Source organism: Maniola hyperantus, chromosome 2, assembly GCF_902806685.2.
Source record: "Maniola hyperantus chromosome 2, iAphHyp1.2, whole genome shotgun sequence".
In the NCBI taxonomy this organism is placed as follows: domain Eukaryota; kingdom Metazoa; phylum Arthropoda; class Insecta; order Lepidoptera; family Nymphalidae; genus Maniola; species Maniola hyperantus.
In genome coordinates, this window is record NC_048537.1 from 5,203,021 (window position 1) to 5,217,538 (window position 14,518).

Sequence of the window (14,518 nt, forward strand, 5' to 3'; positions counted from 1 at the left end):
TCTGGGTCCCACATGAAAAACAAAATTTAAGAGTCGCAAACAACCGCTGGTTTAGGTAAAGTTAAATTAATCATGAAGATTTCTTTTGAATAAAATTGAACAAAAGAATTGAAGAATGAACGATTTAAATCATTCAACAATAAATTGCCAGATATAAGTGAATACCTACATGGTTTTACAGCGAATCATCAAGAATAAAAATCTGTTTTTGTCGGTCTCGCATCCACGAATACAAATAACAGTTCAGTGCCTATTTTTAGTATATACTCGTTTCTACTATTGATATTCAAGTCAGCATTAGTATTAGTCAGTAAGTTAAGTCGATGCCTTAAAATCAGTTAATTTAGACTATTTTATAGTCATTCATATTAGACGATGCTCGTGACTTCGTCCGTATGGATTTAAGTTTTTTTAAAGCCCGTGGCAACTCTTTGTTTTCGGTGTGAAAACTATGACCGTCTCCAGAATGCAAGCTATCTCTGCAGTCTCTGCTAAATTCTGTCAAAATTCGGTTGAATAGATGGAATGTGAAAAAGTAACAGACAAGCAGACAAACATTCGCATTTATGATATTATTTCTATAACATTTATTAAAATACCCGCGACTTCGTCCGCGTGGATTTAGGTTTTTAAAAATCTCTCTCTCTCTTTGATTTTCCGGGGTAAAAAGTCCTATACTCTTCCCCGGGACGTAAGCTAACTCTGTACCAAATTTCATCAAAATCGGTTTAACTGCTGGGCCGTGAAAAGCTAGCAGACAGACAGACAGACACACTTTCGCATTTATAATATTAGTATGGATCGAGACTGAAAACTGACATAAAATAAGCAAGTTATGCGATCATGAAAATCTAAAGAGTCTAAAGTTTTTATTCATATTATCTTATTCTTAAAAGAATTTAAAATACTTAGTTTCATTTAAAAGATGCAAAGCTCTTTTGTAACGTCAAAAGAATGTTGTGAGATATTTGTTCAGCATCTATATTGACTGCAGTCAAGTGGAGATAATACTATATTAAAATGTACCTTCCTATAAAAATTTCAATAAATTCAATTTTGCGTTCAACTCTAAAGATCCTTTTAAAATCGTTCCCATGTAACATGTAATGGCAAAGGATTCTAAAATTGGGACACAATTACGAGACACAATTCTCGGCACTCGGTAGGTAGGTACGCTCGGTGGGCGCTTAGAATCGGCACAAAAAAAGTCTTTTTGTATACTTACACACCTCTTCCAGCGTACTTGTATATGCCCCTTTCAGAGATCACATCGCATCCTTTGATCGCATTAAATTCAAAATTCGCCCTTTCCAAAAAATAACAGAGGTTTTGATTTTATACCCGACTACGGCAAAGCCAAAAGTAAGGGTTATGATTTTAGCAGTCTATGTATGTATGTAAGTATGTTTGTAACTATTTTGTGTGTTCCACTGTAGCGGCTATTTTCTTACTTTTTAGTTTATTTAATTTATACCTAGTCAGGTTAAAGTTTAATAAATTTTTTGCCGAAGTCGGGTTATAGTTTTTCCAACTTTTTCTTTTTCGTCTAATTGGCAATCATTTACAACTATAGTCCGCGACAGGTCGAGATGGCAATCGGGGTATGAAGCGGGGGGCGCCCCGCATACCTACTCGCACGTCAGCCGTGCTCGCCTGCACCGGGTAAGCGCGGGGGCCGTGGTGCGGTTGTGTCACGTACTATAAGTACCCTTAAATTGTGCATTCTGCACTCAAGCTAACTGGAAAAGCGGACCTTTTGTAATGGATTTCACTAGGTATGTGGCGATGACTGACGCCAGCGGATACAACGACGATCAAGACTCAAGAGTATGGTATGCATTATACTGTGTCCTGAAGAAACCCCTTTTGATGGTAAGAGTTTGTACAGTTTATTGGCTCCCGTTATTTATGAAAAAGAGGGTGTTTAAGTAATCTCAATAGATGATTAGCATGTGCCTCATACTTAAGAAGTATAGCTAGAAAATCACAGACAAACCTACGGATAATCCAAATATTGAGCTGGCTGGCATGTTTTAGTTTAGTAAAGGTGAAAAAAAATAGGATTTTCTCTGAAAATAACTGAACAATGATAAATAACTGACCATTAGTCTCTTTTAAATGCTGTCCTTTTTTAATAAGTTTCAGTTGTTTATTATTTCTGTCAGTCAGATTTGGCAAAATATTCTCATTAAAAATCAGGAATGTTCTCGGCCATTGTTTTCACAAGTTAGGCCGGCGGCGTCATCAGTTGGGAATTATTTAAAATGTTCCCCCAACACAGCTCGGCTCTCAACGTTAGGTGCTCAAAAACGTTTTAAAGATCCCTTTTAAAACACAATCTTCATGAGTTTCCTAATTGTTATATTTTTACCTAAAATCAAAGTATTAAAATAAAAGTTTCATTTATTTTCGTGTCTGAGGTTCTGTACCAAAATGGTAATTTATTTTTATCCACCTGATAAAGTATATCAGATGACATCGCTTCCACCACTAAGCTAAGCTGATTCTTAGTTTCATGGTTTTTACAATATGCTATAAGCTCTCGATAGCATCAGTTCAGAATTATACAAAAAGTTTTACGGCCGCACAAGCCAACTGTTGGTGTCAGGTGCTCACAGGTTTCTAAGATGACTTCAAAAATTGAATAGTAGAGAGAAATCCGACTCTGCATATCAACTAGGTACTTGCAATCCTTGCAACCATTTTGTAAGTATCAGGGTACGCCCAAATAACATATTAAATTAAAATCATAGTTATATAGCCTGGTTAAAAACCATTAATATACATATTATAATATCATTGTTTATAACATTTTTTTTTTTTTTAATATTCAGATACAGGTTAGCCCTTGACTGCAATCTCACCTGGTGGTAAGTGACGATGCAGTCTAAGATGGTAGCGGGCTAACCTGGAACGGGTATGGCAGTTTATAATAAGCCCATGCCCCTTTGGTTTCTAAACGGCATCGCACCGGAACGCTAAATCGCTTGGCGGTACGGCTTTGCCGGTAGGGTGGTAACTAGCCACGGCCGAAGCCTCCCACCAGACCAGACCAGAAATTTAGAAATTATAAAATTCCAAATCCCTGCCAGGAATCGAACCCGGGACCTCCCACTAATAAGACCACAGCGCTTACCACTGCGCCAGGGAGGTAATTACTAGATAACGACCGCGATTTCATCCGCGTGGATTTATTTATTTTTAAATCCTGAGTAAACTCAGCCAGCCCAAACGCTTGGACCTAGAAAAAGAAAATTTTATAAAGGGGTTGATCTTGTAGGGGTAGAAACGGAAAAAGTCGGAGTTTTCGAAATTCCCACGATAGTAAAAAGTTGCGGGCATTAGCTAGTTAGTAATGTAATAATGAATGTATGCGGCCCATGCCCTCTCAAGTTGCATCGTTGCCGACATCAGCTGGGATTTAAAATGTTAATCCTTCACCAAAAGTAGAGACGCCCGAATTCCGATATTTACAGAGAGTTCTAAAACCTCTCACTATGCAATTCCCTTTGTACGGATAGGGTATTTTATCATATACGAGTATATATTACATATGGGATCAACCACCTCGCCAAGGAAGTCTGACGCCAAACTAATTCAGATTAGATTTCAGATTAAATTTCTTAAAATACTTAACAAACCAAGGGAGTCTACATTATTAGAAAAAACCTACATTCAAAATCTTCAATTTCTAGACCCGACGACGCTTTGAACTGTACGTGTGTATATCAGACACTTAAAAATCTGAAACTGACAAATCAGTTTCTTCTTTTAATTATGTATATGTTTCTAAACGTTCCAGAAGAAAAGAAATAAAAGAAACAATACACTGGACAAAATCACACTTATTCACACCGCACTAGCGTACACAGTGCGTATGTTCGCTCTTTGACCTGAACTTTGATTTTTCAGTCAGTCTCTTCTTTTATCTAGGTGTTATAAATAGATACCTACCTTACATAACGTATCTAAAAGTAGAGGAAAGAAACAGTACAATGAGCCGAACACACTTATTCACACCGCACGAGTGAAAGCCACTCGACGAGTGTCTTGTAGGGTAGAGTCCGTTAATATTTTCTATGACTAGAACCCTATTTATTTTGTGCCAGAACCAACCAGTCGACGCTAGTATCCGGTCTGGAGACGTATTATAAATATGTTTCCTGCTTTAAAATTTTAATTATAATTATTACCTACACTATGAAAGCTTTCGCGCAAATGTTATAAGTTGATTAGATCTTAAGTCTAAAATAGTCGTAATAAAAAATTGTCTTATCCTGCCTATTGTCTTATGCAGGCAAAGCTGCGAGCATACGCACGTAGAGTAAAAAAAAGGAGTTTTAAACACGATTTTTGTATTTAAAAACAAGCTAGAAGCTCCTCTTTGGAGAGAAAACTCGATTGCGTTGAAAAACAAAGAATAACGGATTAGCAGCGCAGAGATCCGCTTAAAATATCTTGTTACTGTAATCGGTTTAACCCGGCTCGGGAGTCTCTAAGCGAATAACCCGATTTGACTCTCACCTGATTTACGACTACGTAGATTGTTACTCTTAGCCTCCAATATTCAAATTTTACTGAAAATTTTATTTTAGATCTTAGAGTTAATTTTTGACTAGGTTCATAATTTTGTTTGCGATGTTGGACATATGATTAGTCGAAGTAAGCTCGACTAGTTTCGAACATTCCGGGGTCCTTTTTCAAAGAGCCTCTACTCGCGAGTGAGTTTAGTGAATAGTCGGACACATATTTATAATACGTGTCCGACTCACAATAGTTTAAACGCTAGAAAAGTAAAAATATTTATAAAATAAAAATATTAGTCAAGCAATACTTAACTACTCTACACTCAAGTGGAACAAGCCGTCCTACATAAAATAAATAATTAAATAAATTCATCCATTACAATAAGTTCAATTGTCAGTTGATTGTCAGGCACTCGAAGACCAGATGCTTGAACTTAGTTCATTAAAACGATGATATCTGTTTGCAGTCGATAGTTTTATTAATCAGCGTCGAGCAGACGGGGTGTCAGACGCGCCCTTACGTAAGCCTGCCTCCGTAGTACGTCGCCCGCACCGGCCCCCGCCCGCCCCCCACCTCTCTAGATCAATACCCGAGCCTTTGACATGTGCCCCGCGTGCCGCTCCGCAAATATTTACGTTGTGGATACAGATCATAACTAGTTTCATTTGCTTGTTTGTACGCATGATAGAAGATTTTAATTGACAGGATTATCGCTTCATCAATCTAGACTCAATAAGTACTGGCAAAGTTTTATACGCGAATGCCGTGTCTGTTGGCAGTTCCGTTTGATCGTACCTATTTGAATTTTTATTTACCACTACATGATGCCCGGGACTTCGTCCGCGTGGATTTAGATTTTTTAAACTCGTGGGAACTCTTTGATTTCCAGGCATTAAAAATGTAGCCTCTATAGGTATATGCGTCCCCAGGATGCAAGCTATCTCTGTGCCAAATAAATGATGTCCGTGACCTTCGTCTTCGTGGATTTGTGTTTTTTTTTAAAGAAATTCCATGGAAATTTTGATTTTCCGGGACGAAAATACTATCTGTACCAAATTTCGTTAAAAACGGTTAAACAGATGGGTAGTTAAAAGCTAGCAGACAAACACTCTTTCGTATTTATAATATTAGTATGGATATGATAGTAGTATGGATGGATTTGGGTGTAGAAACATTTAACGATTCTTGTTTCTAGCAAGCGTTTTCCAAGCTTTTTTTAACAATTATTGCTTTTGTGTCCAATCTTACTTTAATGTTTAGTGATCATGCAGCCTTGATAACTAGAGCTAACCAAGAAAAGGTATGGCATTTTTATCATAATCAGAGTTTTATCCGTAATCGGTTTCAACACGACATCGTATCGAGCAACGCTAAATTACTTTGATGATAATAAACAGCAGTCCACCGTCCAAGCCTATTTCAGGATAAATTGAGCCAATTTAATGCCTGTTCCTAAATCAAACTAGAAATTTAATCCGAGACCTCAAGCTTGAAAGCCAATAGTTAACCCGCAGAGACCGACTGTACTTGTATCTCTGGGCAGATCATTGTTTTATATAGCATTTTTAGTAATTATATTTTTACAAATAATTATTTTTTAGTGATCGAAAAATGTCATTATTTCCATTTGATCTCGGGACTTCAACTACTTTTTTCCCACTTTCGATTTCCCACTTTTTTACGATTTTCCCACTTTCTCAAATAACATAAAAGGAAAATCATTAGAATTTTTCAAAATAATTCTAATCTTAACAACATTATAAAATATATCAAAGTTCGGATGTTTGTTACTCCTTAACGCCACAATGAACTGATTTGGTTGTTTAGAATATAGATATCTTATACCCTGAAATAAAAAATAGGTTTCTTTTGTCCCGGAATATCAAAGAGTTCCCGCGGAATTAAAAAAAGAATCTGACAAAGTCGTGAGCATCATCTAGTTGAATAAATCAAAGAAAATAAAAATATGTGATGATTCCATAAAATCACTCGGAAAGAGTTTGTGTAAACAAAATTATTATGTCCACGGAGCAAAAAAGACAAATTAGATATCATTGAAAAGGTCCTCGCTCGGGGTTGCGGTTTTGGAGGTAATTTTTTTCTTTCCCGCCTCAACTTCCGACTCGGATGTCAACAATAATTCTCCCTGGTAGATTCCTAAATGTAATATATTATGTGAAAGGAAATAAACCAGGTAGGTAATAATGGGGGTTTCAAAGTTAACAAAAGTATTTTTTGAGCCGTGATTACCTAGTGGTTAAGACGTTCCGCTATTTTAGCGATAAGGCCGCCTATTTTACATGCTATCTTTGTTATATGTCTATTGTTTTGGTTTTGGTGTACAATAAAGCATATTTTACTTTTACTTTTACTTTACAACAGTTACGTAAGATTTGCGTCGCTAACCGCATCGCGTCTCGCACCCTGTGATCAAACGCGCAGGTGTGGCCATATCTTTACGTCGTGGTTTATGTGCGTTGTATTGTAGTCATACATGACCACAACATTGACATTCCTAATGAAGGTCTTACATATTCATCGATATAGAAAGTAGTAATTCTTATTACATCTAACAGGCCCCGATTCTCTAGTCTCTCTCTAAACTAAATTTAGAGTATCTGCATCCTTTTCTTTTTACTAATGCTAAAAAAGGAACGGAACATGACTTTCACATTTAAAGACTCTAAATTTTAGTGCACAATACAAATTTAAACAGTAGGTTCGCGAGTGCGTGCTAAAATCACGGGTTTTACCATCTAAAAATTAAATTTAGAAATGTCAAACTGCTTCTGTCCTTTTCATATTACAATAGTAAGAAGAGGGTGCGAATACTCTAAAATTAGGTTGTGCTTAGAATCGGTGCCAATTAGTACTTATTTCTTTGTACATAATATATTGGGAAACGTCAAACGGTTCGTAAAATTTCCTGTGTTAATACACAGGAAATTTTACGAACCGTTTGACGAGCTCATCACTGGCTTATGGAAAATCCTAGGTAAGTATATAAAATAAAAATAAAATAGGTACCACACAATAAAATCAATTATAACTATGACTAATGTAGGTTGTGGTAGAAATTACTATAGCGGAATAAATCGTGGTGCGATTTATTGGAAGTAATGAAATGGAATCGCGTAGCCTGCGAATTACGCCGGCCGCTACGACGATGCCACGAATACCATTACAATGGTGAATATGATTTCTGCTCCTCAACAATGATACGAGTTTAAAGTATTTACTATTAAATGATAAGTGTATTAAAATTTTATAAGTTGAAATTAAGAAAAAGTCTAAAACAAACATAAAATTTTAAAAATTAATCTTCTTGCTTTTATATTTTGTATTTGATTGTTTAGAAAGAACTAAATAAAAAATCTACATTTGTCTGTGTATTCACGTTAAATGTTAGAATTAATATGAATTTCAATGCGGTTTTCATAATCATTAAGATTGTTTCACGATATTTTGTATATCTCACTTTTATTAGTCAGTAGATAAGTAAAACCCGTACTCACGGAACTGGGTGAGTTGTTAAGTTATATTTGATAATTTTAAGTTGTTTTAAATCTGTATTACCTTTTGAATTGAGAATTAGCTTTAACTTTTTGAATTATATTCTATTTCTAGAAAACCTATTCATTAAAACCATTTGAGAGATAGCAAATAAAGTATTTAACAATATTTGAGTGGGCGATAACAAACGCGGGCGTTTGTTGTTAGTTACATTTTTCTTATTTATTTATGTTCAGTATACAATTACTTGTATACTTCTATAGTGTAGGCGTATATAAGGTAACTCGGTCTACCATACAACGACGTTCTGCTGATTTTCAAAAGCAAAGGTCAAATGCACCATTCCATTCACAATTAAACGCCTGCTCGAAGCCCACGGCCAGTCTTTATAGTATTATTAGGCTTGAAGTCAAAATGCAGACCCTTTTGAAGGGGCCTACGGTTAAACTAAATAATAAGGAATTGAAATAAAGCTGCAAACGTGAAATTGTAAAATTAGATCGCACTTGACCAAAACCACGAGGCCATTTGTCACAAATTGATCCTTCCAAGATTCTTCCGCAACTTATTCATTAGAATAAGAATTCGAGTTTGTGGACCTTAGACATTAGTCTAAGGTCCACAAACTCGACTGTCACTCGTAAACTTTTTCGTTTAGCAGCCTGCGGATGGAATCCATCACTGCCATTAATTATATCGATGCTGCCATTATACATTTTCATCCAATATAATATTGGTGAATCAACGATACACTACGCCATTCGTAGTAGAGCTACGGAGATAGCCATCTTACTTCCTGAAAATTTCTAAAAATCTGTTCATCAATCAGAATATTAAGATTGCTGCAAAATCTTGATAATTTTAGAATTCGGTTGCAACAAGGCAATACATCAACAACAAATAAGTTATTTAATAATTAATTTAATATCAAAGTGATTTTTAACGTACATTACGTTGCGCAATGTGCATGATCTCACTGCATGATTGTGAGAGGTGCCCGGAGACTAGTATAAACTGGTAGTTCAAGTCCCCGCACACCAATCGCCACGCCCACTTTTAGGTAATCTAACTAAATAAAATAAGGTGAAAAAAATAGTTGGACTTATGCGAATGTGTAAATGCACCTTTACATTCATCTTTTATATAAATATATTATAAAGGATTGACTGACTGACTGATCTATCAACGCACAGCTCAAACTACTAGGCATCCGCTAAGAAAGGATTTTTGAAAATTCTTCTCCTAAGGGGGTGAAATAGGAGTTTCAAATTTGTGTAGTCCACGCGGACGAAGTCGCGAGCATAAGCTAGTTATTTATAAATTCGGTAAATAATATACTTTCTGTGTAAGTCTACTCTGAGCTGAGCTGCGAATTGACGGACGGATAGACAGACGGAGATGGTAAAACTATAAGGGTTTTTTGTTGATTACAGGACCCTAAAAAGGCATTAGAAATTATGCAATTAATAAAATAAGCCATTTCTTCCCTTTTTCTTTTCGTTTAAGACCAATTGCATACAGCAGGTGGTTAAAATTACGTACGTAAGTTACATACAGTGACGTAACTGAGGAATAAATTGGGCGTAATGACAGTTTTTGTATAGAAAACCTGCCAAAATACCAAATTTACTCTCAGATAAGACTTATTCTACATTTGTGAAATCGGCCCTAAGATACATAACATTACGTAACTAATTTTTGGCGGTTTTGACATATCGAAACTATTCGGTCTAGAGAATCGAGAGACGCGGCATGTCGGTCTATCTGAAGTGTTTTCGCTGTAAAGTTGCTAGTTTTGACTTACCTTCGTGGTGTTATAACTAAACGACGATAAGTAGACGTAAAAGCTATGTCAGAAGTTATGGAGATTAGTTCAATAATAAGTTTTCTTAATTTATATACATTAATCGAGAAAAATCGAGAAATTATCGCTGTCATTACTTTTCAATTGAAAGCACCGGACAGATAGAATTAAAGCGGCCACATGAGTTGAATGGAGGCGAAAGGTAATTATTGTACGCCCACGATAGTTTACGCTTTTACTGTCTGACTAATGGAGAGTAAAATTGCTTTAACTCCTACAACGTAGGTGGAACGACTTAATTGATGATTTCTCTCTCTGCGTCGTATAGCTCTCATTGCTGAGGGCGGTGATCCCTTCTCATTAATCATATAAAGCAGAGGTTCTTTTGGGATAGTAATGCAGTGATTTCCAGGTGCAGTGATTTCTGCATACGACTTGATTAAAAGTTCAATTTGAACTATTAGATTTCAACGATTACTGTTCTTCAACGAGCAGATGTTAGTGATAATAACCGGCAAATTAATATTTTACTGAATACAGGTATCATTTGTTTTTTTATCTTTATTTTGAAACATAGCGTTTTATATCTGCTTATAGCTAACTTTATTGTTTAAAATAATATTAACATTGAGTACTAAGTAATAATCCTGATAAATTCCATACTAATTTTACATTAGAAATGCGAAAGTGTGTCTGATAGCTTTTCACAGCCCAACGGTTTAACCGATTTTGATGAAATTTGGTACAGAGGTAGCTTACATCCCAGGGAAGGACATATGCTACTTTTATCTTGGAAAATCAAAGAGTTCCCACGGGATTTATAAAAACCTAAATACACGCGGATGAAGTCGCGGGCTAGTTCGCCATAATTGTGCTTATTATTTTTATAATGAAATTGTCGTGATGGTAAAAATATCTAAATTATCAAAACAATAGGTTGAATATTCCTTCCTTACTTTATTACTTCCTTATCAATCAATATCTGGTTCCTTAATTGCCTGTCAATAATACGCTGAGTTGAATACAGCGAAGCCTATGTAAATACTGTTCTAGGACCTTACACTCAGTACCTAATTTCTTTTATATATATAGTTAATAGTTATAAGGATATAGGTAAGGTAAGAAGGTTTTCGGAAAAGGTATGCATCATTTCCTCTACCCGACTATTGTGAAATTTTAGTTACGAATTTTCGTAGCTAAGGTGCTACGACGTAGCAACTAACGTTTGAAAACTGAACATCAAAATTTGAACTAATATGGTATTAATAAGTATATGAAAATTTACTTTTGGTTAATTAATTAATTATTATATATCAATGGTCATAATATTTTAACCATTAATTAATATTATCTACATTCAAAAATCTACAAGAGAGCTTATTTTAAGTTACTCCGAATGCATAATCATATTACAAATAACAAATTAAGTTGTTATACTCGCAATTTACGAAAGATAGATATCATTAATTCTTAGATCGTACAGTTTCCAATCCATACGTTGTTCTATAGTTTATAAACCAGAGCCCTCAGTTAGGAGTATGTTTGGCAAAACGCCGCGCCTGTTAAACAACGTGTGTCCTGCAAATTATTACACCAGATTTATATGACTTACAATATTATACCAGATGCATATGCTAGGTGCTTCTAGATTTATGCTTCTTTGAACTAAACATACTATGTATTAATATACGTTCTCGTAACTAAGTAATTTGGATGTTCTAATAATATTCATGGAGCATTGACGAAGCCCTATTATGTAATAATCTTCCCAGAAAATTGGATTTTTTAATTCTTATAATATAACTAGGTAAGTCGCATCCAGACCAGTAACAATTAGCATTGTGTGTTGATCGCTGCTTGAGGCGTAATTGACTTTCGTCGCAAATTCAAATCTTTTTCTCATAAGGACATCTATAATAATAATTGACGAAAAACTGTAACTCGACGCAATTTTACATAAGACGTACTAATTTAAATAAGTGTGGAATGTGGAGTGTGGAATGTGAATGCGGCTAAGCCTAAACAGTTTCTTTATGTTTCTAATTTTCGTTGGCTGACTTAAAAGGTAGATAATCGCAGTAAAGTTCTCGGAACAAGCAATGCGTTTTATCCGGCGCTTTAGACGTTCTAAAGTTTCATTGTTCGTTGGCGACTGGCGTTACATGTTATGCATCGTACATCACTTATGCAATTTTGCGAAAAGTAACTTAATTACCTTATAAATCAACTTAGGAAAAATAGATTAGAAATCTATAGATAAAGAAGATATAGGCTTTCACCTTAGGCTGCATCATCTCCTGTTTGGTGTGATGGTAGACAAGCGAAAGCCTAGTAAATACATATATGGTTTAAAAAATATTTTTTTCAAAACTTTACTGTGAGTAAGTCTGTGGCGCATGTGTAAGACCTGCACGGTGGTGGCGCGAGCGCAGTGGTTAGTACGGGATCTTGTTATCCTAAGATCATGAAATCTTAATTCGATAAATGTACTTAAACATAAATTAAATCTGCAGTTCTTAGATTATATTGTTTTTGATGATTAGATAAAGGAAACTATTTCTAAAAAAACACTAAAATTCCATTTCCTCTATAGTAGGTATCTTCTACAGTTTCAAATATAGTGAGTGAAACTTCACAGTCAAAGTCGAATCATTTATTCAAATTAATGTACCATTGTACACTTTTTGATTGTCACCGTTAAATTTGTACGATAATGGTGATAATTAGTTACGTTAACTTAAAACTAACGCTACACGGGGTTCCAAACGCGCCCAGGTCTGAAAAGAGCCTATAGGTTTCTTAATAATATCTTAAATAAATATATAAAAGGAAAAGGTGACTGAATGACTGACTGACTGACTGATCTATCAACGCACAGATCAAACTACTAAACTGATCGGGTTCAAATTTGGCATGCAGATAGCTATTATGACGTAGGCAACCGCTACGAAAGGATTTTTGAATATTCAACCCCTAAGGGGGTGAAATAGGGGTTTGAAATTTGTGTAGTCCACGCGGACGAAGTCGCGAGCATAAGCTAGTTATGTATAACTTTAAGTTAATCTACTGTATACTCTACTGTACTGTATACTCTTAAAATAACGATTCTATGTTTAATTAATTAAAGATATAAAGTAATGTAAGTAGAGTAGTATTCTCTAAAGTCCACTTCTTTTAGAACTTAGGCTTACTCACAAATGTATCCACTTTATTGTATTGTATTGTAATTTCATTACATAATGATATCGCTGAAAAGCTAGGAATTTTCCAATTTTCCACGACTTATTTTAAAGGTTCTATGAAAGTAAATATTCACTGAAAATTACAATACAGTTGAACAATGTTTAGTAGGTATTAGGTACCTAAGAACAATTAGGCTACTTAGTACTCAAAGAGTGTCACGATCTGATAGAGATGACAGCCAAATAAAAGCTTTTGAGAGGACACGTTAGAAACAGAATAGAGAAAGCTCTACGAAAAAGAAATTAATCAAATGGGTATTACTTACTCATTGTGGGGGATATCCTCGAGCTGGTTTGCAAGCGCGGCTGCCAGCAGGGCGAGCAGAAGCAGCGGACGCCGGGTCATGGTGCCTAACGCCATCGCCCTCCCCACATGACAAGAGGAACAACACACCACTGACTCCCCTACATGGAAGCACACCACCGTTCGCACTGCACTGCAATGTCACCAGGACTGAGTCATCGGGTCGTGCGGCGGACTGGACGTGGGGCGGGCGCGCCGCGGGGCAACAGAGTGTCGCGCGGGAAGCCTCGCGTACCGCGCGCCCCGCGCCCGCACCCCGCCCAGCCGCAGTGACGCTGCGCGCGAATCATACGCCCAATAACGCAGCCTTATTATTGAGATTTATTTGATCATGCATGGGGTTGATGGTCAGTGACGACTCATCCTTTTATTACGCTCTAATCGAATAGACGACAGCTAGGTACACATATCGTGTTCTGTATCAAAATATGAATTCATTTCATCCACATCTGGCAAGAACTTGGTCGTGCTGAGAGGTTGTCGTGAACGGAGTACGAAGCGGAGGGTGTCGAAGACGCGGTGGTCGAGGTTCAGGCTGTCGACCGCCACGCACATGCGTGGGCACGCCGCCAGCAAATCCTTTATTGATTCCCGCGCTCCCGTTTTCTAAGGAATGTCGCAGGCGTTGTTGCCGCCAAAATTCCGCCCGCCCCTATTATAATTTGCACTAAGGATCTCCATAAGCGGCGCAGATTGCTTTAATTTAATGGAGCAACAACAGATAACCATCTCGTTACACCGGCAATGTTGGTTACGAGTATGTCAAAAATAATAATTGGTTTCATGTTCATTTCTTTATAAGCCTAATTGGATCAACGAAATGAAAACAGTCTCGTCGTTACAACGAACAGCTAAACAGATTAAATCGGTAGTTTTAAATCTTTCAGTTCATTACATACCTAACCAGAATGAGTGCAATGCAGTGAAAAATTGATAAATAATCCAGAAACTCTGAGGCAACTGATTCGAAGAATAATATATTTCCAAAAAAATTATAAGCGACCATTCGATTCGACATTTAGCTTAAAAACTGTGCTGTTACGATGGGGTCAATGCGGAGAGGTGCAGTGTAACAACTCACTATATCGCACTCGACATAAGTATCTCTTCCGCATGAATGACGTTGAC

At 36.3% G+C, this 14,518-nt stretch overlaps 1 protein-coding gene across 2 annotated transcripts in view; it reads right to left on the minus strand.

The window, feature by feature from the left end:
• stol (voltage-dependent calcium channel subunit stolid) overlaps positions 1-13,587 on the minus strand; it is a 74,083-nt gene extending 60,496 nt beyond the window's left edge. For both annotated transcript variants that reach the window (XM_034979765.2, XM_034979758.2), the window contains exon 1: positions 13,353-13,587. In XM_034979765.2, coding sequence (XP_034835656.1) covers positions 13,353-13,447 — 95 coding nt within the window. In that variant the 5' untranslated portion in view covers positions 13,448-13,587. The remainder of the gene's footprint in view (positions 1-13,352) is intronic.
• Between the last annotated feature and the right edge of the window lie 931 nt (positions 13,588-14,518).